Below are 25587 nucleotides of genomic sequence, written 5' to 3' on the forward strand. Positions count from 1 at the left end.
TTCTGGAGGTCTGAGTATATTTCTGGATGCGTTAAACTCACCCTCCTCCGTGTCACCAGTTTAGCGGCACTAAAGGGGTGTGAAAGGAGCTGTGTTCACCCCTCTCGCCAACGCTCTCTCTCTCTCTCTCTCTCTCTCTCTCTCTCTCTCTCTCTCTCTCTCTCTCTCTCTCTCTCTCTCTCTCTCTCTCTCTCTCTCTCTCTCTCTTTCCTCACCATACCGTGAAACGAGGAGGCGTACTAGTGTGCCCATTTTAACTCGCTTCGCCTCTCGCCCTGATGGAGGAGGCAGAGGAAAAGAGAAAGGGAAATAGAGAGGGATGGAGAGCTAGGGAGAGAAATAGGGAGGGAGAGAAAGGGGGAGAGAGAGATGGAGAAAAGGAGAGAGGGAGGCAGGGAGGAGGCCTGTGTGCCAAGCAGGGCGTCGGGCACAGATGTCCTCTGCAGTCAGCTGAAAGGCAAAGTATCGTGGGCAGGCATGACTAAAATGGAGCAGATGAAAACGCTGTTTCTAGGCAACCAGGCTTGAGGTGGGGGCTGGGCTGGGGTGGGCGGTGGGAGGCCAGTCAATGGCTCCCAGTGAAGGAGCGCTCTTCTGGAGCTTTGCTTTCAGCATGCTGCAGCTGCTGTCAGATTCACTCAGTGTGTTTTATGGTATATTAGTGTAGCAGCCTTTTCCTTATTGTAATGCCTGTTACTGTACATCTTAATAGTGTGGGGCTGCATTATATGCAACTCCAGTGGAAGCCCTCAACGCTATTTCAGGCAGCAGCCAGCTCTCAAAAATGCCTCCTCGTCCTTTGTCTGAAATGGCCGCCCTTTGCCTCAGGTGTGGTCACATCATCCTCGCTGATGGCTGTGGGTCGACCAGACGGCTGGGTCCGATCCACCCATCTCTCTCAGAGGGAGTTGAGAGTGCCACTTTTGTCCTCTCTGCAGCTGTCTGGCGGGCTGCAGTTATGAGTGCTGTTCTCTTAGCCTGCAGGGTGTGGGCTTGACTGTAAGCCTTAATGGCTAATATTATTAATCCCAGATGGTCCACACAGGCAACACTACCATTACATCTGCTTCTGATGGATGCTAGGTAATAAATAAACAATAAAGGGAACCCTGTGTGTGTGTGTAAAAGATGTGTGTAGTTATAAAGCATAAATAGCAATTGTACAATTGCAGATTTATTTTCCGCTATGAGGTGTGTGTGTGATAGCTTTAGGGCTACTGCAGACAAAACAACTGTTTTGTGTGTGATTTCCATAGCTGTAATCCTGTGACTACAGACTGTCTATAGTTGCCTTGTTCCCAGATCTGAACAGGAATGCAGGTGTGAGTGTATTTAATATGTTTGTGTTTGTGTGTGTATCCTTTCCCAGGAGAGCTGCAGGAAGTGCCAGGTGGTGTGGAAGGACCACGTGGGGAAGACGTGCGAGCAGGTGGTGGAGAGGGACGAGATACGGCTGCGGGTGGCCTTGTGAGTGCCTGTCTCTAAATAATTCAGCCCGCCCAATATTTGGGCTTCTTCTCCGCTGTAATGGGCCACAGGGGAGTTCATTAGCCTCATTAGCATTGCATGTGCTGCGTCAGCCCCTTCACTCATGCCCCGGAGGCAACAGTAACACATACACACACACGCACACACACCAATACGTGCACACACACCAATATGTGAACACACCACTGTGAAATCCCTTGGAAAATTTCACACACTCACGTTTGCTTCATACCAAGTTCATTAATATCGCTGAGCTGCCTCTGTTGTATTCCCCAGTGGCCATTGATCATGTGAACCCAAGTTCTGATAAGAAATAGCACTGCATTATTTAGCATGAGAAACATTTGCACAGCATTTGGTTTATGCAAAGCTGGGTTGTCTGTTGTCTTTCTCCTATGGCCACATGGTGGTCCTCCACTTCCTGGTCTGAACAGGAAGCGAACCCATCGGCTTCCTTCCTCTCCCTGTGTTTGGAACGGCGAGGCCATGGAGACTTCACATCCTGTTTGTCAGTTTGATTCTTTTGACACCTTTCTTCAACTTCCTTCTTCCTTGATAAAGACAGGAATCTGTCAATCCCATACTGCTTCCGTAACAGTGTAAAAACAGATTGCATATTGACACCTGTCCCTAATGAAACCTAATCAACAGGAACAACTTGAGCTTTTTTGTTCAAAATGTATCATAGGGCATGTAATTGCAAATAGTGTAGTGAAGTCTTGTGGAACAAAATGCTGCAAATATCAATTCAAACATTGCATGCAGGCCTGTTAGATTTGACAAATATGGCCTCTTGCTTTGGGCACATTACTCTGTTGTGACGAACTATATTTGCTAATCAGACAAATGGAATGGAAGTGTTGTCTTCTTGCTTTCACTAAACATGTCAGTGTATTCTAATATAATGTTAGAGATGCAACACAAAAGCCGTGGCCTACTGGTTAGCGCTTCGGACTTGTAACCGGAGGGTTGCCGGTTCGAGCCCCGACCAGTAGGCATGGCTGAAGTGTCCTTGAGCAAGGCACCTAACCCCTCACTGCTCCCCGAGCGCCGCTGTTGTTGCAGGCAGCTCACTGCGCCGGGATTAGTGTGTGCTTCACCTCACTGTGTGTTCACTGTGTGCTGAGTGTGTTAAATGCAGAGACCAAATTTCCCTCACAGGATCAAAAGAGTATATATACTTATACTTACAACTGCTCCTTATCATCTATATAATGGTCAACATTTCTGCTATTTACAGTAACATCACCTCTCCCTTGTTGCCTGTCCGTTCTGTTGCCTGTGTGTCCGTGTCTCTTACCAGACAAGCTTTCCACAGTTAGAGGAGCAGCCGCAGTGCCCGCATCAGCCAGCCGTGATTAATGGGGGTCTAGACCCACTTCCCACTCAATATTTTTGCACTTTTACTGATGCTCTCCCATTAATGCATGATCCATGAAGCCAATCACAAAAATGCTCCACTCTTTTTCTCACTCATTTCAGAACGCCAAAGATTTGGCAATGGTACAAAACAATTGATTTTTCAGTTAGACCGTTTCAAAAAATGCGGCATAGACAGTAATTCTCAGCACTAGATATTATATATTGCTGATTAGGAGATTCTCCTTCTGTGTCATGTAAAGGAAAATTGCTTTACCTTGATAGCATAACTTTGTTGGACATTGTGATTTATAGGTTAAGGAATAAACTCCTAATGGCGATTTGCCTATGATTTTCGTGTGTGTGTGTGTGTGTGTGCGTGTGTTTGTGTGCGTGTGTGTGTGTGTGTGTGTGTGTGTGTGTGTGTGTGTGTGTGTGTGTGTGTGTGTGTGTGTGTGTGTGTGTGTGTGTGTGTGTGTGTGTGTGTGTGTGTGTGTGTGTGTGTGTGTGTGTGGTGTGTGGTGTGTGTGTGTGTGTGTGTGTGTGTGTGACGTCTAACATCAGCGAGGAGAAGATGACGGCGGCGCGCATCCGTAAGTGCCACAAGTGCGGGACGGGGCTGGTGAAGGCAGAGGGCTGCAACCGCATGTCCTGCCGCTGCGGCGCCTTCATGTGCTACCTCTGCCGCCAGCCCATCAACGGCTACAACCACTTCTGCCAGCACGCCCGCTCGCCTGGCGCCCCCTGCAGGCACTGCAAGAAATGCTCCCTCTGGTCCGACCCCACGGTGAGCCCACCCAAGCCAGAGCTGCACACACTGACGCACATACACATAGGCAAATGCTCAAAAACTGACCCTAACTTACATGGGAACTGCACACACACACACATACACGTTTTTGTGCTTAGACAAACACTCTAAAGAGGCACAACTGCCTTTAGGCCCTGTTCACAGGACACAAACAGATGTGATCGTTTTCTTTTTTCAACCATACATTAGCATGTAATCCTGTTTGCTCATAGACAAACATGCTCACACAAAAAGAGAAACGGTCACATGTGAGATTGGTTCCCCTTGGATGAGCACAAAGTAAGGGGCTCACACAGACACCAAATGTACTTGTGTGTGTGTGTGTGTGTGTGTGTCCAACCATAGCACACCCATACACATATACATACACCTGCCTACACCTATACAACTGAAAGCCCAAATGACCCAAGACCAGGGCCAATTTTGCAAAAATGTATAGACGTCCGTTGTTTCAAAATGTTTAGATATTCTATAGATCAGCTGTGGGAGTTATGTGTGGGTCATGAAAACTGTATATTTGCTATGATTTGCCCGTCAAATATGAAAGCAGAATGCTGCAAGCTGTTGCATATGTGATGTAGGCTTGTAGCCTTGCACTTTCACAGTTTGAGCAGGTGTCATAAGCACAGCGGAGGTGCTTGGGGTCTATTTGAGAACACTGTTAAATTTGCAGACCTAGGTGTAAGTCTGCATGTTCTGCGGATGTCAAGCTGTTGGGCCATATATCTGAACAACAACAACATAACCAGCTATTTGGAATTCTGAACTTCGCTGGCTCTTACATTACTCCCCTCCTAGTATTTCCGACGGACATTATGTAAATGAGCTCATGTCTGAACGAAGCAAAGAACATGCGGAGATTCTGTTCATGTGCGTGTTTCAACTAAGTTCAACCTGTTCAACCACGCAGACATTCTGTTCATGTGCGTCAGTGTCGCTCATATCGCATCATATCTGAATCACCCGAAGGGTTGGACCTCCGTTTGACAAAGCTCCGCATATACTGCAGAGGATGTGTCTGAAAGCAGCTTGTCTGTCTCTTCCTCCAACACAACCCCCCCAACCCTCAGTGGTGTCTGTCCCAGTGCAGTAGCTCCAGTGACGATGGCCAGTATGGCCGACACCGATAAGAAGGTTTTATCATGCCCCATGCTCTCTGTCCGTCTCCCCTGATTGGCCGGTCCGGTTCTCAGGTTACCCGTCTGGAGTAGGCCCAGCGCCGTTGGTAGTATAGCTCAGGACGTCTCTCCTTTCCAGCCAGAGCTCCTCCTCGCTTTCTAAGACCTACTTAGGTTTTGCCACTGTTACATAACCCACTGTTAGACTGTGAGCTGCCTGGCTTGGTTACTTAGGAAGCGATTTGGCTGTTATTAACCCTAATTAGTACATCTGTTTGGAGTCCCAGTAGCCAAAATGTGTTTCCATTAATTGTTTTGATACATGCCCTGAAATCGCTTTGAGTTGTGCGTGTAGTTTTACCATTAGCATCATTTAAATATCCCCTGATGAGCTTGTGGTGTCACATTAGCCAATCAGGTACTCCCTGCACTATTATAAGTAACTGCACAACTTTACATATTGTCATTGTAATATCAGAAAAAGCGCTCTGTCAGAGAAACCTGCCAGAGAGTGTCTTGAGAGCTTATTAATATCCCCAGTAGTATATCGGATGCAGTTTATCTGTGGCTTCATCAGAAGCTCAGTCTGATGGGTTTAAGATTAGATTCCCTGGTACAGATCAGACAAGGATTTGTATGGATTTGCATGCAAATGAACTTCTCATGCTTGTGCATCGTCTGTGTTCATATTCATTGTGTTGAACCTTGGGCTTCTGGTGATTGGCTGCGGTCATTGGACTTGGACTTACAGTAAACTGGACAAATTCAGGAAATAAGATGTTTCTCCATGTAGACATCTCACTAGTGATTAGAGTAATAATATAGTTGTATTTTAATCCGTTATCATAACATAATTGGTCTCAAAGGTTCTTCTTTTCTAACCTGCATGTGTACCACTGTTAGCCGTTAGCATAACCTTCCAGCTCCAAAGGCTAGTGTCATGCTCTTGTCGTGCTAAGGTCATCGCTCTCGCCTTCAAACATTTCCTTGGATTAAATCCCTCATTAAGCTGAATGTGACTCAGCAGATTATATGTGTCACCCAGTGAGAGGATGAGACGGCTGATGTGAACACCAGGCCATGTTCAGAGCCTGATGTCAACTCTGCTAGCCTAACTGGCGCTCACTCTTGAGTTTCTGCCTCAACACTTTCACACATGGTCAAATCCTCATGTCAAAGATGATGACCTAGCACAAGCAGATTAGTAAACCGAGGTGTTGACCGAGGCGACTCTAGTGCCCAACAACACAGTCAGTGTGGGAGGTTTTGTGAGGCCCTGTTGTGGCCTGGTTAATTTTGCTCGACAGGCCGTGTTCATCGGCACTTTGGCCGAGTCTCTGTCCCACGGGTGAAGGAGAGAAGCAATTATCGTCACACCAGTGGCACGGGCTAATCACCTGGCACTCAGCGGAGCTTCCTCTGTCTCTGTGAGTTGACAATGGGAGTATGGCCACAAGGGGGGCTGTTTGTGTTGGTCCTATGTAGTGTCCTAGCCTGGAAAAACCTGGACGATTAACCTGGCGAATTTGAATTCGATCTGCAGGTTAATCCTGCAAGGAGGCCATTGACGCCCATTTCCAATGTTCCAAAACCCCAGGCACCAATTACAATCGCTAATCTGGCATGGGGAAGGTTTTATATGATGACAGATAGAGCAGTGCATTCAAAACAACCAATGGCTGTGCCTATGGCGACAGGGTTTAACAGATATGGACGTGCATTTTCTTCAGAATGCAGTAAACAACTGCATTTAAAACCTTTGTTTACAAGAAAGATTTGATTGGTGCACTTCTGAAACGATTTGTTATGAGTGTAATGTACCAATTTAAGTTTAATTTCGCTGCTAGTTTCACCCCTGGAAGTCCTAAGTCAATGAAGCTTTTCCAGACCCACTCTCAATCTAAATTGAGATACAGTCAACGAGGCTAGTAATGGTGTCAACGAGGCTAGTAATGGTGTCAACGAGGCTAGTAATGTCCCTTAGAAGACCAGCCACTCCACAACTCGCAATGAGTGAGGAATATAGGTACCATTTTATTTTGGTTTTTGTGTGCAGTGTAATTTTTCTGTTCCTAACCCCCCACTTTCTTTGTTTTCCTCTGTTTTCGTTTGCCTGCAGGAGGATGATGAGCGTATCATTCAGGAGATCCAGAAGGCAGGCGAGGCCGAGCTCAACAAAAACTCAGGTCAGAGACTCTTCACCTCGTCAGAATAGGCTGTCAGTCAGTCAGCACAGAGGTGACATGACAACCACATTATGTCGAAATAGGTAGCTGCTCTGTGTAGGTTGTAAGTTCTCGGAAACTTAACACTTAAGTGTGTTTAAGCAGCTGCTATCATGAGGTGAGCTTTCATCAGTAGTTTTTGTAAGAAACTATTCTATTGTTATAACTGTTAATATAAATATAGCTATATATAGCTCTGAGGTGTTTCATACCAACAGACAGATAGACGAGATGTTATTTGACTTGTAGCTAACTGGAGAAGAACATACTTTGTATGTACTGTATATCGAAATCTTATAATTTGGGTGTGTTTTTAAGACAACAGTAAAATGACAAACGATATATGGTAGTAGCAGTGTCTAGTTCTTTGCTATGTTCCCTTTTATTTGAAGCTTCTGTTTTTTTTTGCCTCCCCGGAGCACAAGTTCTCCACTGCAACATTTTGTTTAACAAAGAGTATAGAAATGTTCCTCACTGTCGCCCTCACCTTGCTTTGTGTCCTTGTCTCACATACCCTCTTTTCATTTCCTTTTCTTATTCTCTCACTCTCTCTCTTCCTTTCACTCTCTCTCTTCCTTTCATTCTCTCTTTTCCTTTCACTCTCTCCCTTCCTTTCTCATGTGCCTGCTATTTTTCTCTCTCCTCCAGACTCTGCAGGGAAGCGTGTGGGTCCTCCCCCCGAGCCCATCGCCGCCAAGCGGCCTCGGCCGTCCCCGGCCCCGCACCCCGTCCCTCCGCTGCCGGTGCAGCCCCCTCTGCTGGTCCGCCAGATGATCCTGGGTCCGGGCGGCCCGCAGCGTGGCGTCCTCTTCCACCCGCCCATCCCGGCCCCATACGTGCCCCCCATCCCCAACCTCCCGCCACACATCCCCCGCAACATGCACCTCAACTTCAACCTGCCTATGCACTATGGACCCCATCAGCGCTTCTTCAGGCCTCTATGAAACACATGCCGCGGTCGTGTCTGTTGTCATGGAGCTCCACTTACTGCTGCCCCCCCGCCCCCCCACCACCACCACCACCTTTGCTTTTTCAACTTTTAAAGCCCCCTCCTTCGTTCGTTTGCGTTTTTTCCCCAATGCGTGTCATGGAGGGACTGAGAAGCCTGTTGCCAGAGGCTGGGAGACAAAAAAATCCGAGTGCCTGTTGGGCTGTTTTTTTGTTACATCGAGTATATTTTTGAAAGAAGCACAAACTGTTGAACCGTTAGAAAATGGATAAAAAGTTGTTGATTTAAAAAACAAACAAAACAAACAAAAAAAAAAAACAATAAAACCTTTCAGTCAGTCTGATTTTGCTTAAGTCATTGGGAATTGAAAAGCTTTCTGTGATGTTTTGGTGGCCAGTATGATTGTTATATGTTTGTATGGTGGTCTGTATTGTCTAGACACGTGTCCTGACTTAGATGTGGTGGGGATGTGGTGGGGACTGTATGGCCCAGAAGGCTTGTTTCCAGTACACTGCTCAAATAAGAGGAAAGAAAGTGGATGCTTTTTGTATCTGGAGCAGAACAAGTGCCTCAAGTTTGAGACACCAGACACAATGATGTGCTGTCTGCTTTTCACAAAGTAGAAAATGTGTCATATTTAGCCTAGTTTAGTCTCTATCTCACTTACCTCCCAGCACAAGTTGTGCGTTTTATTGAAATGTTTTTTTCTTCCCTTTCACTGTTCAAAAAGGCATTGCGTCGTTTTCATCCCAGGGCTGGTTTGTGATTGTTGTGGTGACATTTCCGCGGTCTGGTTTGAATGCTGCGTCTGTTTATCATTGCTCAGAGTGCCATAAACAACACAGACAGCGCCACAGAGCAAAATGGCTGACTCAGAGGATTCTTTCACAACAGCGCAAGTGAATAGAGTTGGGAAAGGGAAAAGCGGGGAGGGGGTGGAATTTTACTAAACACCAGAAATGTATCTTTAAGTGGTTGCTTTTCAAGTACCTAGGAGATATGCTTGTACGGTTTCATTAGTGCCATAGAGGTCTAAGATATAGCACTACTTACAGATCAATGTTTGCAACTTAGCTGCTCTATAGCAGCATTCATATGCAGTACATTGATTATACACATGCACATAATCATGGTATCCATTTATAATATTTACGTTGTCCATATGTCGAGTAAGATTACATTTAAAGTCACAGTCCAGGTTCTGTTTCCCCACCATTTCTGCCACCTCATGTGCCTCCAGTCCCCACAAAAAAAAACAAAAAAACATTCAAGACACTGTTGGAGATTCACAGATACCTAAAACCGTTAGTATTTAAAAACCCTTGCATGTAAAACGGTTCAGATTTGGAATCTCCCCCAAACTGCACTCCTATCGTGTGTGTGTGTGTGTGTGGACGCCCACTCGCTCCTGCACTCAGGAATCAAAGGCAGGAGTCATGCGAGACCTGTGGGTGTGTGTGTGACATGGGTGATGGTACGGCTCTGAAACATGAGGCTGTGGTCTGCTGACCCCATACTGCAGAGAGAGGTGACTACTGGCTATACATGGCACAGTTCAATAACTAAGGCTCTAAAACGCTGCTGGGCAGCTCCAGCTCGTGCCTTAGGTGCTTTTAGTCATGGTTGTGACTAGATTGACTAGAATGGCAAGAAGGCTTAGCTGAGTACCTCTGCAGATCCACTACAGCCACCCTTTTATTCATTTGTGATGGGAGGTTTGGCTGGGTTGGATGATTTTTTTTTTTCAGCAACCACCCCCCCCCCCCCCCCCCCCCTCAAATACACCACAACTATCGCCTCCGAGCCCAGCTGAATAGTGCTGCCTGCTGCCTTTGCGTGGCTGTTTGCCCCATGCCTGTACACCCTGCTGGGCCCTGACTCTCACGCACAGGCCCTGAGAGAAAGGACGCCCGCTGTTTACTGAGCCCATCCTCCGTCCTCCACCACAGCCACCCGGCCTGTGGTCACCCTCCCTTCCCTGGCACCAGGCCTCTCTGCTGGGCTTTTGTCCACCGCCAGCTTGGGCTATGGAGGGTCTCCATGCACCATGGTGAAGGCATTTAGACTGAAGTTGGCTCTTGACCCAACAGCGTTGGCGAGTCCTGTTAATGTGAAGACAGTTGTCTCCAGTTGGTGCCAGCAAGGATCTTTTTTCCCCCTGTTTGCTTGGTTCATTATCATCCGTGAGGGCTTAAGAGTATTGTTCTCGTTCTGTAACATGAGGCTAATGCTTTTCCCTCCAGGAGGACATAACTTTCCCTTCATTCTTTCCATTTCACAACTACATAAAAATGCTTTCCCTATGGATGAGAGGAAATGCTAGGCTAGACAGTGCAGGTGTGAGAGTGTTGGAGACGACGTTGATGGCTGGGGGGGATGGGGAGGCTACTGAAGCAGAATTCTGGAGGACTGCTGTAAGACCTTATGGTACATGCAGGCTAGCGGCGTGCTGTAACATTTTAATAACAGCAATTATGAAAACAGATGCTTTGGAAAGAAAGGATGTCTGTCAAGTTATCTTTGGTTCTACAAGCAGCAAGTACAATCTCAATCAGTTAACTAACAAAGAAAAGTTCATCCTTCTCAGACAGGTATTTCTATTAGCCCTTCTTTTTTTATTATACAGCTTTCCTCAAATGTGCTACCTTATGTATCTTAACCTTTCCTTGGTCCTCACATGACTGGGTAAACAGCATGAACATGTCCTTGTTTCACACTTTTAACCCGTATTTGTTAGCAGATGGAGCCAGTAGGTCGGGAAGGTGGGGATAAGGCTATGACCCCAGCAGCTTACTCACAGCCTGGCCTCCGCAGTCGAGGCCTCTGTAACCGGATCTGGCTCACATGCGGCGGCGCTTGAATCCACCCCAGGCAACCCCACGCGATGAAAAGATGTTTTGAGCACACTAGTTAGTCTACTTTAAAATGAGGTCTTGCGTAGCACCGACACGTAATTCAACCTCCACCATACAAACATGTGGAGTATCTTACATCTTACTTGTATCTTAGTCCCATACTGGACTAGTTTAGTAAAAATGTTGACCAGGATTGGAGACGTGCAGATGCTGAGTCTACTGTATTAGGGCCAACCAGTCTGTTAGTTCACCCCAGCCAATTTCAGGGTCCCATTGTTGTTCATTGGAGAGAGTCACAGTCAGCACATAGGAATTGGAAGAGAGAAGGAGACGGGGTTCGATGGAAAACAAGATGTAGCTTATATCATTGTCCAACACTGCCCTCCTCCTCTAGTGCAGTGCATTCTTTCATAGGCTGTGGATCTGGGTTCTTCACAATGGGTTTTGGCAGGAGCACGTCGTGCTGCAGCATCACCGGGGTTAGTGACTGACATTCCATCCACCTCCTGTGGGATTTCAAGTGAAGTTATATAAGCAGAACACAAACACTCCAGTGGCTCATTGTAAAACACTCCATTGTTTTGTTTGCTCTTCTGAGTCAAGATGGGAAAGGTCAGTGTGGTCTCCTCCTGTCTGCCGAGCAATACATTTCTGGTCATCCGTATTTATAATCAAACAATGAGCTCTTAACAACTCAGCAAGTCATATTTGAACTGTTTTAAGTAAGGTAGATGTGCATCTTCTATATGTAAAAAGGCTAATGAGAGACATGTTATTTACATCCCAGTCTAAACAAAAGCCTATACCATAAAAGCATGGGAAAGTTAAGATCTATTTTGAAGTTGTGTTGCAGTGTCACCTGCAGTGTACTGTGCCATGTCAGGATGGGACAATGGAGTGACTCTGGAATTCAGCTTTAAAGGGGCCATTGTTTGGGGAGGTGAGGAGGGATATAAGCTATTAGCTAAACATCCTGGTTTACTGGGGAAACCACCAGGCTATGCATTTCCTGTATCACACAGCACTGAATTTGCAATTCATATTATGTTGAAAAGCATGTTTCATTAATGCTGCTCTAACCTACTTTCATACAGGCACAAATGTTCCTGACATTTTTAATTTAAAGTTTTCAACTTAACACTTAACAATGAAATTCCACTTGTGGAACACATCCAAATTATATTGAATCTTTTATTACTTGTGTTGGCAACTTTTCTCATAACTTCCCGACTGTGATGCATGTAACTCAGATTTCAGACAAGGTAAGGGTGGATATTCCTTCACCTGAGAGTGCCATGATTTTAGTTGACAAGAATCTGCCATCCTGGGTTGATATAAGTGATGAAATGTTAAAAGTATTAAAGGCATTTGTCAGGTTTTGTTTGGCATACCCTGTCAAAGCATCAGATAGATTTACTATTGGCACTGTTTCACTCAACCTGATGCCAAGTACTGTTAAGTGTCTGTCTACATACAGTACCACACCCTTACCTAGATGATGCAGAGAGGCTGTCAGGTGGCTCTTTATACTTAACTCTGTTATGATTTCCCAAAAATCACATAAGGCACACTTATTTGGAGATCCAGTGCATTGGGTTACAAAAATAGACCGATTTGAGATGCATACTTTCTGGCATCACATGACCCATTGGTGTACTCACTCCATGTGGTGTTGGCTGAATCCTGCTCCCCCCTCGTCTCTTGTCTCTCATCTCCTTAGCTGTTAAGCTGGCCAGCACTCATGAGGTGATGGAGACTTAATGGCCGCCCCCAGGGTGACCCACCCCACTCGGAGCAAGTCATAAGAGTGCCATCATCTCCGCTCGTCTCGCCTCGGGGTGAGGAGAGCGGCCGTTCAACCATGACAGGACGGGATGTGTGTTCTACTTCCTCTGAGAGGACAAAGGTGACAGCATGTGACAGCTGAGGATTCTGCCTGTGACCAACTGGAGTTTTGTGACCAGGCGCTGTATTAATCTTGTGAGATCATTTAAAAGGGAGTTGTTGAAATAAGGCGCCGTGCTTGCCAGCGCCCTTTATTTACGTAGCGGAGGATGTTTTGTCTAGATGGAGATATGTGTGTCTCTGTTTGTGGACATACAGGGGGTCTTTGTTACTCCTACTGCCCATAGCAATTTATAGCATGTTGTGAATGCTACATTTATGGAGAAATCAATGGCCCTTTGAATTCTAGTCACACATCTCAATGTTATCATGTAGTTATTCACAATTCCCTGCTATTTTGCTGTGTTTATTCAGCCCTCAGTTCAATATCACGACCTCTGGCTTGTCACCGTTTTACATTATAAGGTTTATTATTTTAAATTCTTGCCCTGAACCCATCCCATTTGAACATTTATGTGACTGTCTCAATGGTAAAGTAAGCTTGAGTAATCTGAGGAAACGTTGGGTCCTCACGGGGTAGACTTTTGTGTTTATTATTTTTCTAGCACGCTTGAATGCCTTGCTGAGTTACATGAATTAGGCAAATTGCTTACCCTTTGGGCCGTTGAGACTAAATCTTTGCCTGATACAGACTAAATCATTGCCTGCTACAGTTGATGAATGCACAAGGATTGAGGCGACTGCTTTTTGAGAACAGCTACCATTACCTAAATCCTGTTATCTGTGATGTTTTGTCTCCCAAATCTTGCCATCTGCATTAGCTGCCTCCTCTTGATCCCCCAGGAGTCACCCCTTAGTCTTTACAGGGCTGGTTGTCATGCCAACTGCACTCCAAGATTCCAACAATGCAGCCCCAAATGGCCACAGTTATTGGAGTCATCATGTTGTACATTTCACTTGCTGCAAAATCTTGTATAGTAAGTTTCTGTTCATCTTCACCAATAGGTAATCATTTCTTTTATTTCCTGTTGTGGGTAAAGGACAATATTTTCAGTCAGTCACGAGTTCTCTTGGGAACCTCAAAAACAAATTTCAACAGAATAAAATATATTCAAGATAGTTTCATCACACCAAGTATGTCCTCACCCAGCTTGAATGTGAGGCAAAAAAACTCCAAATTCTTTCTAAGCAGTCTCACGCAATAAATTGCAGTAGAGTTTTAGGATGTCATGCATAGCTCCTCATAGGAACATGCCTGTCGACCAGTGATGGATACATCTGTTAGGGCAAACTACAGACCTCTGGGACCATCCACAATTAACCCAGCTGACATCTTTTCCCCTGGCCTGTTTTTGGATGCAGTGCAAAGTGGATTAGGGAGCCGTTCTGGTGGCCTTATTGCATTAGAGTGCTCACAAGGGGGGTGGGGTGGGGGGTGGAGGGGGGGTGGAGAGAAGGCCGAGACCACGAAGGAGCCAGGGGATTGGTGGGGGTGGTGAGTGTATGGGGGCCTGGTGGTGTGGATAAGTTCATCCCATTCTCCTCACAGCTGCTGTCTTGGCCTTCGTCACGCTAGGCCTGGGCCAGCTAGCTCCTACGGGTCATCCTCGGCGTAACCCAAACTTTCTGTAGGGAAGATACCTCCTGCAGTTGGAGGTATGCATGTTAGTCACACACAGGACTTGAGACTTGAGAACAAATGAGAGTACACAGTATTAGCTGTTTCTCTAGACTTGCGAAATGCCCCCAACAAAATAGCTGCAGTCAACTTATATGTAGATTTTTGATTTTTAAAGAGTTGATCTCCTAGAACAAAATGTTTATTTCCTATTGCTTAATTTAGCTATGACCGTGGTGTGGTCTGTTTCTTGACTCAACAGATGTGGGAGGGCGAGCCCCATCATGCAAATGACTGCGGTAGGAGCAACATCCAAGCCAAGAGACAAAGGGCTCATTCATGAGCTGGGCACTCTCAGACCACGCCAACCAGCCAGAAACGCCAGAGGACTCGGTGAGCAATTTCTGCCCGAGGAGAATAGGAGGGAAAAGCAGTTTGGAAGCCATGTCATGTGGGGAGCAGATCGAGTTCCAAAGTAAACGATGAACGGGTTGAGTCACGGCTCAAAGAGTTCAGGCTCCTCCATCTCCTCAAAGTCATCAGCAAAAGGGAAAAGCTTCAAGCCCAGGAGGCACAACAAAGACTGTGTGATGCTCTTTAAAGTCCTATACAGGATAAAGGTTTTGCATAGATATGTGTGTATATAGGATTAGGGATTATGTTATTAAATGCTATTAAGTCAATTTAATAAAGACTTTAAATTCAATTAAAAACAAAGGCTTCCATCTTTGGTCTTAAAATTAGAGTTGGAGTAACTTGGGAGTTTCGATACCCTCCCTGCCACATGAATGCAAAGAATATTTAATGGCGCATGTGAATTAGGGAATGTCAACACAATCAATACCACAAAAGACCCAAGAACTTGTCCACTCCAATTCATATTCAAATGTTTTACTTTATTTCATATTGAATCTCAGTTGTATCCATGGCACAAGGAAAAAAATGACCACAATATCAAAATAATAGAAAAAAATAAGGAAATACTTTTACAAAGTAGAGATGTGGAATGTTTAATGACCATACTGTATACATAGGCACAGTCATCATCATACCCTTCTTTCCAAAGAACAACAAAACAGAAATCTCGCATCCTTATTGATTTCCTTCCATTATTCAAATTGCAGGTTAATAAATCAGTCTTGTGCTCAGATAAAGCTCTAAGCAGGCAGCAATCACATTTAGATTACTGCTGCATCTTCCGTAATGGTATAATGATGGCATTTGTAAAAAAAGAGATAAGCACCAGTTTTCAACGACTTGTGTGGAATCTTGGGGGTGCTTTTTTGTTTGTTTTTTGCAGTCGTGGCACCCATGAGGTTAGTTTTGCTGATTAGTGAAAACTAAGGCAGTGCTGGGCCCTTGTTTGTCATGCAGTACACTAATGTACCCTCACCAGCTGTGAGGGTGGGAAAAGATGAGACCTCCTTTTGTTTCCAGTTGTGAACGATTGACTTCATAAGCTGAGACAGAACAATCAGCTTTCTCGCCCTGCAATGGACGGTAGTGGTATGCGGTCACGCAAGTTGAGATGATTAATCAGTTTGCCTCATTTTTCTCTTTTTCCCCCCCAAAGAATTACTATTTACAACTTGGATAACAGCGAGTAACGATTATGCAATTGAAACCATGATAATGGTCTGTGCCTTTGAGAAAACAGGAATAAAAGGTTATGAGATTATTTCAAGTGAATGAAGTGCACATTCCAGGTAGACACATGCCTTTAAAAAAAATAATGTGTGTGACGTGAGACACATACACGCCACTCCTTCACGACCTTCATGGTATGGGTCATGAAGGATGGTGGGCTTCTTTTTGATTAACCATAAATATTGTGTTGAACCTGCAACAACATAACTTCGGAAGAATACAAGTAATGTGACACCCACAACTACAGAGCACACAATGGTAGAGTGACTTCCACTTAGTTTGTTGCAGGGTTCTTTTGGAACACTAACATTTTCTGCTCTGCTCAGTCATTGAGATGGTTTTTGAGAGATGTTCCAGTTTACCTTTTCCCCCTCTTAATCAACAATAGCTATAATGGCACAAACAATAACATCCAGTTCTTTCTTAATTAGATATTAGCACATTTCAATCTCCCAATCAGAGAACAAAGTTTTTAAGCTGGTCAGCATGTTGACCATTCTTCATACATCATCACTTCCAGTGGTTTTGGGAGATTAACATCATTATCTAGATTAATTAATGGCGAAGACAGAAAAAAAAAAAAAACACATTTTCTACAAACATTCAAACAGTTACCACTGTATCTGGCCAGCAACGATCTTGGCATGTGCGAACAGATCTGGACCATGGGGAGGGGGTCGTACGACAAGGATTGGCATCAGGACAGGGCGAGGGAGAGAAGGCATCTTTTGAGACTACTGTGCTATATACAGACACTACTTTAAACTTTAGGCCTCCCGGTGAGATGAGGTTATGGAACAGGATAGTGGGTAATGTATTCTCCCTTTTGTTGAATATCAGCTTTTCAGCATACACTGTACATATGGCGGAGAGTGTGTGCTCAGCCTTTTGAGGGGCACCTCTGCTGGATCACACTCTGAGCCATCACCCCTTCAACCTACAACAGATCCAGGATCAGAACCTGGTGCCTCCATTTTATCTAAATGTATTGGGAAACGCATGATACAGAAATACAAAATGTATCTCTAGTTAAGCAGCAGTTTTGGACACTGTGCCCCGCCCCCCTCCCTCCCCCCACCCAATTTAGATGCTGAGAAAGTGAACACTGAGAAAGTGAACAACTGGCACATCGGGAGACTAGCGCTGGGAGATTTTTTGGCTTTTGATCAAAGCAGGCTGACTAATGGACAGCTCTGTGAGAATTGCATGGGCTTCAGACAGACAAATCTGAATTTGGCAGAGCAGACTCATCCCAGGGACGCTGGAATACATGTGGGCCTCCATCTTGAAATTACACCAGTCCTTTTAAGACGTCTCACTAAGAACAGCGCCAGGTATACCCTCAGCATCACTTCTCCACCAATCAAACCCTCTGTGTGCACGTTCTTTGAGAGGAAAAAAATGTTTTTAAAATGCAAAAAACAGAAGGGAAATTATAAAAAAAACAAAACAAACACAAAAGCCACAGTGGTTAATTTAAGTGCTTCTAGTACTCCCACATGGTGGAACTGTCCAAGTCGTCAGCGTTGGCCTTCAGGACTCCGGCGTGATCGCCCCGCAGGTATTTGCCCTCAGCCATGGCCTTGAGGGCCACCTTGTTGTAATCGCAGAACTCTAACAGGAAGTCAACAGGGGTGTCACTGCTGCTGACCACTGAAGTCTCACTCCCCACCATCCAGTATTTTCCAGTGGAATCTAGAGAAAAATTTACATGGACATTAGTACCTGCATTTAGCCATTGGTTACCCTCCTCCCCTCAACAATTCATAAAATGTAGAAAGAAAACCATGACTTTGGCTTGCACTGTGCCCCATTTTGCCATGGAGTATAAAAACCAACCACAAAAGAAATCAAATAGAGTCTAAACTAGTGGCACCAAATGGTGGCCATTAAAGAAGCAGCCCTTCATCAGAGATGTAGATAAGCCAATACAAACCTTGGAGGCTGTAGGCGCCATCCCGAAACGTCAGTCCAAAGACATCGTATGAGGAGCGGTTGGAGTCCAGGGTCCCGGTCACCTTCCTGCAGCCGATGAAGCCATGCTCCCCACGCAGGACAATGATTGGCCTGTTGATGAGCTTCATGAGGAACTCCTCAGTCTCTCCTGGCGAAGCAAATGGACATGTTGAGCACCATCCAAAGAGGGGCTTTAACCAACAGAATGCACCATATCCTAATGGGGTCTATTAATCTAGCCAACAGTGTAGATACTTCCACTACAGCTGTGCATTAATCTTGTCTAGACGTAGAGACCACGTTTATCTTAAATCCCTCGGCACTAATTGCAGCTAGGACCACCTCTCTCACCTGCAGAGTCGATAGTGGCTGCCAACTGCCCATTCTTCTTGGCTGCAACATATTTTCCATTGGCAGCACGGAGAGTAATTCTCTTCTCACGCCATTCGATGTCGAAATAGCAATTTGCAGTCCTGCACACAAAATGGTGATGAGAATTTTGCCAAGAATCACAAAATATGGACTGAAGCTTAAGAAGCTGAAGAACATGCAAACAGCTGTCTTGAAGTTCTAATGAATAAATAATTTTCTTTGCTAGATAACAAATAACGTCTGCAAAGGGCACCACATTTGGAGAAATGGACTAGCAATGCAAGTCATTTTTATCTATGTTTCCCAAAGCTTTACTGTAGGGACCAATGTGTTTTATATATTGTTCAGTGATTGGATAGTGTTGAGTATGGAATAAAGATTGAACTGTTCCTGACTCACTTGGTGGAGGCGGTGCATTGGAGGCCGCCATTGGCAGTGAGGGTCCAGTACTTCCCAGTGCAGGTCCTGAAAGCACACTTCTTGGTGTCCTTGCTGATCTCCATCTGAAAGGTCTCCTGGTCACCCTCCTCGTCCTGGTTGGCAGAGAGATCCATGCCTGGCAGGGGAGCAGGAGAGAGGACACAGTGTAGGCTTTACAGTCATCCCTGGGATTACTCGGAAATCCTGCTTATTTGACAAGTGCCGGGGGGGAAAATAAATGTAGTCTTTGATCTGCCTTAGCGACTCTAATTGAGCAAAATAAGTCTTTAAACAAGCAAGGGAGATGGCGAGAGCGTAGATTAGAGCAGCTTTGACCTCCGGTCTCGACTGGCTGCACGGGTCGCGTAAAGTGCCAGTGGCTTCTCAACTCTTTTGCCATGGCACACACACCCTGCCAACACCACGGGGAGGTAATCTCCTCGGGAATTGTGGACAATCACACACATGCCAGGATGCTCAATGGGACATTTCATGGAAAACATTTGGGCCTGAGGGGGTTCATGAGGCTACATCCGTTTCATTTAGGGTTAACAACAAAAAGAGTCCACTGCCAGCTATGGCAAAAACCAGAGGGCCAGTTGTTTACTATGAAATCAAGTTAAGACCCCATAATGGGGTGGGTGGCAGCAGTTATGGTAGATAATGCAGGCATAGAAAGACCCAACTGCCAATGAATCACCCATTCATGTCCATATACTGTCCACTACACAACAGTATATTTAGAGTATGATGTCAGGCGGACAATACAAAGAATCTTTTGATTCTTTCCCACAGCAAATGGATGTCAAACATCCTAATGTTATCCCTTCCCTCAATAACAAGATCCCCAGGAGCTCAAATATCCAGACATGATGCACTCAACTAAAACTATTAACTGAAAACAGAAAAGGATAAAAGAGGGGGGAAAGGGAGTTGCTAAAAGACAAATGCAGTAAAATGACAGGAGCCTTTTTGCTAGTCTTAATCATCCACAATCTCAGACACTACTCTTTAATTTGCACCACTGTGATTGCTTTCATGTATGTACTTTTCCTAGCTCTTAAAATGGTGAGCCCAACATGCAATGGTTAAGAATTACCATGCCAGAGCGGGGGCTCTCGGGAGAGCAGATTGAGTTTCTGCAGGAATATGCGAGGATGAATGAGCAAGGAAAATAAATGACCAAGATGAGAAACACATGCTCCCAAACGGTCAATCTGCAGGGGAGAATGACTAAGAGAGTTTAGAGCCAGCTTTAAATCAATCCTGGACCTGAGAGGGAAAGAGGCCAAGCAAGAGAAGAGGGCTCAGAGAAAAAAAGATGACTTCTCAGTCCATTGCATCTTCACCCAGCACTTTTAGCTTTTTGAAGCCACCAGCAGCCACACTGTCTAACCAGGAAACATACACCCACACACACACATCAATTCTCCCCCTCCCCCACTTCAACTCATTACTCCTGGGGGCATTTTTACAGACATCGGGCCTGTGGATGTTGTACTGCATTGCTTTAACAGCACAGTTTGAAGGTACAATGATCTTGGTGTGAAACTGGTGGCTAGCAGTGGGAGGCATGCTTTTATATGCTAGTAGTATGTGCACCCCTGCATGATTTCAATGCAAATTCAAATGGAATCTGAATACAATGCAAGTTAAAAAGTGACAACACGAATACGCAATTCTATTCTATTCTCATGTCAGTGGGGTATGTGGGTCATGAATATGGCCTCAACAGGGTTCCAGACCAGAGTAAAGATAAAAGGGAGAGAGCTATCTGTTTAAACCCTTGCTGAGCTTGAGGAATGGCCAACAAACCTTGACTGGCAATTGGCAAGGAAGAGCCCCCAAAAACAAGCCGGGGTGGGGGGGGGGCAGATAAGGGGACAGCCATCAGCATAAAGAAACCTCAAATCCTAATCCTCCAGCCAGACTGATAAATTGGGTGAGAGGATCCACTGGAGACTCTGGTCTTGAGCACATTATTAATGCCTACAGAATGCAGGGGTTTTCCCTCTCCATGTGGTGTGTGTGTGTGTGTGTGTGTGTGTGTGTGTGTGTGTGTGTGTGAGAGAGAGAGAGGAGAGTCGTCAGCCTGCCTTCCTGCTTGCTTGTCTCCCTGCCTCCCTCCCCACCTCCTCTGGCCGGCGAGGCCCCCATTGTTCAGGGAGCTGTGCTGTGGAGGCTGCTGAGCGGAGCAGCTGGGGTGCAGCGCGAGGAGGAGGCGAGGACGGATCACTCGGCCTTTGTTCTCCTTCAACCACGCCACCCTCCGCAGGCGCATGCATGCATGCCTGCACCCCCCCCCCCCGGCCTCCCCCAGCCTCCCCTCTCTCTCCCCAGCCTCTTTCATCACCTCCCAGCACAATCTCAGGCCATTCACTCGACCCTACAAAATGCTCGACAAGAATCCAGGCACATGGTTCAAAGATGGAGGGGGGTGAAAAACAAATCTCTCATTCGGCAAAGCCACTAAATTCAATTTGCTGTTGAGTGTTTCAGAGGGGAAAACACACACTGTATTGGACCAGATTTATCCTAATGTGATTGCATACGTCTGGTGATTAGGCCATATTTGGACAAAACACCGTGTGGGGTTGATCACAATACTAAAAAGGGGAGGGGCAGAGATTATCTTGTGAAATACTGATTATATCACCCCAGCCAGATGCCCCCCCCCCCCCAAATAAAAACACAATGCTGATGACATATGCCTTACTCTGAACCAATAAGCAAATTCAGCAAACACCGCAGAAGCCTGTGGGGCACAAGCATTTTCTCAAAATCACAAACAAGAATGCAAATGAAAGCCCTGCTGAAAAAACAAAGGCTGCTACACGCGAGTGAATCGCTCTTCTCCCCCTTTCTACTCGGACCTGCAGAGATAGACCACGTGCCACGGCCACGGCCACCAGCCTCTTGGCACCCGTCCAGCACACTGGCACAGAAAAGCCCTGCACATCCCCGGCATGTCAGCCAAGGATGAGGTTTCAGCATCTTTGTCTAAAGCACTGCAGTGTGCCGCACAGAAAAAAACAGGGGAAAAAGTCAAGAAAAGCAAACCCACACCAGCACTGTGCTCTAGTACTTCTCTTTGAAATAGACACTTGTTCAGGTCAAAACATCCCGAATGCCAGAAGGAGGTCAAAAGTCTGCAGTGATGAGTGCCAGGTAACCTTAGGGGTCTTTTCTGCCTTTTAAATAAAGATTGATGGGGTACATTACAGGGCAAAGCAGAAGAGAAATGTTTTGCCACTTAAAATTATGGATTTGTTTAAAATCTAATAGAAGCCAGTGTTACATTCTTGCACACATTATTGTTTTCTGATCCATTCTCTTGGGACTTTACAGTAATGGCATGATTCACTCATAATTCAATTACAAGATGCCGGCAACTTCACAATGGAGCAATAGTAGCCGGCAAGCAGCCTAGAAATTAATTTCACAGTTATGTGTTACTGCATATCTTGCAGGTCAGACTTATAAATCAATGTTTTATGATATTCAAGGGATTTGTAGCCTACAGCATAGGTTCTGTTCAGGGAGGGATGAGAACCATTTCATTGAATTGTGTCACAATGCAATTCAAAATGGAGACTAGCTTCCTCCCCAATACTCTTTCTGCTTCAAAATGGTTCTCCTCAACATCTGTGAAATGATGGGGTTCACATATTTGAATGGCTTAGGATGCCTTTTAGTCGTGTGGAGTACCATTTTATGCCTAGCAATAATTACAAATGCAGCAGATCCACCCATGGCCACACAGGAACCACAGACAGAAAAGGATGGGTGTATGCATACAGGTCTGAACTGCATATGTCTACTGGTATTTCCTTGATATGACATAAGGATGACCCATTATATACATTATATATATATATTTTTTTTTTTTTTTTATTAAAGGTTGAACATGGTTTAATACTTTAGTGAGCCAATAGTTATATAGCAGTCTTTTGTTTTACACTCATGTCAGTAAATCAATTACAGCTAAAGCCAAACACAAACTGTGATTTGCTAGTCTCGCTGTCAGCCACTCCATTTATGCCCACACTTAAATAATGCGTGTGGAAAGTCCTTACCTTGTCTTGTGGATACGTTCCTCTCATTGCCTGCAGTAAGCACCACTTGAGGATGGCTCTGCTCCAGGACAAAAAGCTCGTCTTTCCCAACCTTGGAGCTCTTGCCGGACTTCATGGTTCCACTGGGACCAGAGGGAGCGAGGTATTTACCACCACAGTCTCTGAACGCCACCTTCCCAGACCTGAACTCCAACGTGTATCCTGTTGTCTTGTCAGGCTTTAGCGACAGGCTGCCATCGTTCTTCAGGAACCGGTTGTCGGATGTCTGCAGGTGATACCTCTGGTCTTGGAACACCAAGGTGATCAGGGAATCGACGCCCCAAGGAACATCTCTGTCAATGGCAATCTCGTCTTGCTTGGAGCTCAGGTGTGCGTACCTCTTCCTCGTCAAGCTGAAGATGTTGACCTGGGGATGCATAGCAATGTGGACACTCCATTTTTCGGCAATGGAGATGGTTTGAGCAAAGCAGGTAATTCTGTCTTCGGTGCCTCCCAGATAACGCTTGTGGGGCTCGGACTGCAGGGACCAGCGCCCATCATCATGTGCAGTGATAACAAACCCACAATCAGGACTCGGGGTCTCACTGTCACCTGTGACGTTGCCATCTTTGTCTGCTGCAATGTACCGTCCAAGGTGGCTTTTCAGAAAGAAAATGTTGGAGTCATCACCGTTCTGCTCCAGGGTCCAAATCTGTTTCTTCTTCATGCTGGTCGCTGAGGCATTGATCTTGAACCCGAATGTCTCGGCTGTGAGATACTTGTTCCCACAATTGATGAGCCCAAACTGGATTTTGAGCATGTCACTGGTTCCGTTTGCCGTCATGGTGATTTGTTTTGGTGGAAGAGAGGATGCTCGTTAGGCTTCGTTGGAGTGGAAAGGGGGGATGTTTCTGCTCTCGCACTGTGGATGGAATAATGCCCGAGTAGTCTCTTTGTTTGGGGGGAGCGTGCGCGCCCTGTTCTGAAGCCTCTCTCAGCGCGAGCTTGAAGCCACAGCTGCTGCTTTTATACAGATGAATGATGTCAGGCGGTCCGCCCCGCCCACGTGTAGAAGTGAATCTCAAAAACCTCAATCATCATAGCCCTGTATGCAAAGGGCAATTAATGTTAGACCTCACGATAGCCATAAACACCGTTCAGTTTATTTCACGAACGCAGACCAACATTGCGCACTGTATCGATTTCTGTATGTTAATGCTGTAGCACAATAAATCAACATCAGTTCTGGTGTATGATTGCAAATAAGGCATTCAGACAGAAACTTGTAATTAGAGTAATCCACTCTGATCCTCTATTTTCATAACACACATTTTCAGTTGTTGAGCATTGATGCTTAAGTGCTTTTTGACTTGTAGATGAGCCCCACTTTCCTTGCCACTAGAGAGGATGAGGAAACAGGACTGAGTGTGTTTGTCCTCACAAAGATCTATTCATAGTTTAAACATGCAGATCAGAAGTTCAGGAAGACAGAGTCAAATAAACAGTGACTCACGCCAAATGATATTGGCATGACACACGGGTACAAACATCCCTTGAAACCTGAGTTTAACGCCTTGCTTGCTTAAACCCTCTCGTACTCTCGTATTTTTAGGTGTAGACTATTACTATTACTACCTTACTATCCGCACCGTTTCTTAAAGATAGTCAGACTCAGGAAGTTAAGTCTTATATTTGGGAGTGTATTGCATCTATAAGTGACAATTACATTAATTTGCCTTTGTCTATAAGAACAAATGGTTGTCTTTGTTTACCAAAATGCAAAAAAGTAATCTACTTACTTATTCTTTCATGGTGACAATTATCATGTAAATAAGACAATCAGGCACAGACTAATTGAAGAATCCTATCAATGTGACCCTTATCTGTCCTATTCTATCCAAGTGGACCCCCCATGGGACTTGGCATCTATGCAATGGAGTAGGTGGTGTAGTGTTAACAGAGAGATAGTGTTTGGGGGATTAAGGACAACAAGGCTTGCACCAAGTCATTCCAGGGGAATCTCCTCTAACTCCTGAATTCTCTCTCCAGTGTGTTTAGTAACCTACTGGAGGGTACAATCCAAGCTGAGGCTCTGATGTGCTGGGACTCTTGGCACAGCCACAATTGGAATAACTATGCCTGAGGTATACTCTGAAAATGTACAGGGGCGTAATTGCAGGTCGCTTAGTATCATAGCCAGATCCTGGAGACAGCTCATGCAAGGGCGGTGGTGTGTGAAAGAGTGTGTGTATGTGTGTGTGTGTGTGTGTGTGTGTGTGTCCATGTGCAAGTGTGTTTTAGGGAGTGTTTTGTGCGTGTTTATGCCTGCGTGTTTGTGGTGTGTGAGAGAGGCAATCTCCAGTTCACAGTCTATTATAATTCAGCTCACTCTTGTCTGCACACAGCTATCTCCCATTCCAGATGGTTAGCTCTTTTGTTGGAAATTAAAGTGCATTTGTTGTGCAGTGGATATGGGATACATTCTCACACTACAGCCATGTGCATTTTAATCATCAGTCATGAATTCAGACAACAGTGCCATCATTTGTTGAAGATGTACATATTGATGAGTGAAGAGATTATGTGGCGAACGGTACATTTAGTTGCGCCTCATTTTAGTTTAATACTGTATTCATTTCCCTTCCCAGAGACAGTTATTTGAGACCTAGTTCCATCCATCTGCATCTGAGCTCAAGGAAGGGAGGTAAGGGAGGGAAGAGGGGAGTAAGGGAGGGGGTGAGAGAGAGAGAGAGAGAGAGAGGGGGGGGCTATCTTTGTTCACACCCTGCAAAGCTACATAGTTGCCATGGTGATGGCATTCTATCTCCCGTGCAAAAAATCACCGGCTCTGCTGCATACACGAGGCGAA

General features: G+C 45.4%; 2 protein-coding genes across 3 annotated transcripts in view; one reads left to right on the forward strand and one right to left on the reverse strand.

Moving 5' to 3' along the window:
• The window catches only part of rnf216 (ring finger protein 216), a 37425-nt gene extending 29420 nt beyond the window's left edge, over positions 1-8005 (forward strand). For both annotated transcript variants that reach the window (XM_076266093.1, XM_076266094.1), the window contains 4 exons: positions 1370-1467; positions 3412-3634; positions 6896-6962; positions 7650-8005. In XM_076266093.1, coding sequence (XP_076122208.1) covers positions 1370-1467; positions 3412-3634; positions 6896-6962; positions 7650-7945 — 684 coding nt within the window. In that variant the 3' untranslated portion in view covers positions 7946-8005. The remainder of the gene's footprint in view (positions 1-1369; positions 1468-3411; positions 3635-6895; positions 6963-7649) is intronic.
• Positions 8006-15143: 7138 nt separating this feature from the next.
• Positions 15144-23704, reverse strand: fscn1a (fascin actin-bundling protein 1a). The gene is made up of 5 exons (XM_076266095.1): positions 22740-23704; positions 18643-18799; positions 18223-18344; positions 17852-18019; positions 15144-17610 (listed from the first exon to the last, which is right to left on the reverse strand). Exons 1-5 carry the CDS (start codon positions 23560-23562, stop codon positions 17402-17404), a joined length of 1479 nt encoding a protein of 492 aa, XP_076122210.1. The 5' UTR covers positions 23563-23704; the 3' UTR covers positions 15144-17401.
• Positions 23705-25587: the final 1883 nt, after the last annotated feature.

This window comes from Alosa pseudoharengus, unplaced genomic scaffold (assembly GCF_046254945.1).
Source record: "Alosa pseudoharengus isolate Yale_2024_CS ecotype anadromous, Long Island Sound unplaced genomic scaffold, YU_APseudo_1.1 YU_APseudo_1.1_scf_4, whole genome shotgun sequence".
NCBI classification, from domain to species: domain Eukaryota; kingdom Metazoa; phylum Chordata; class Actinopteri; order Clupeiformes; family Clupeidae; genus Alosa; species Alosa pseudoharengus.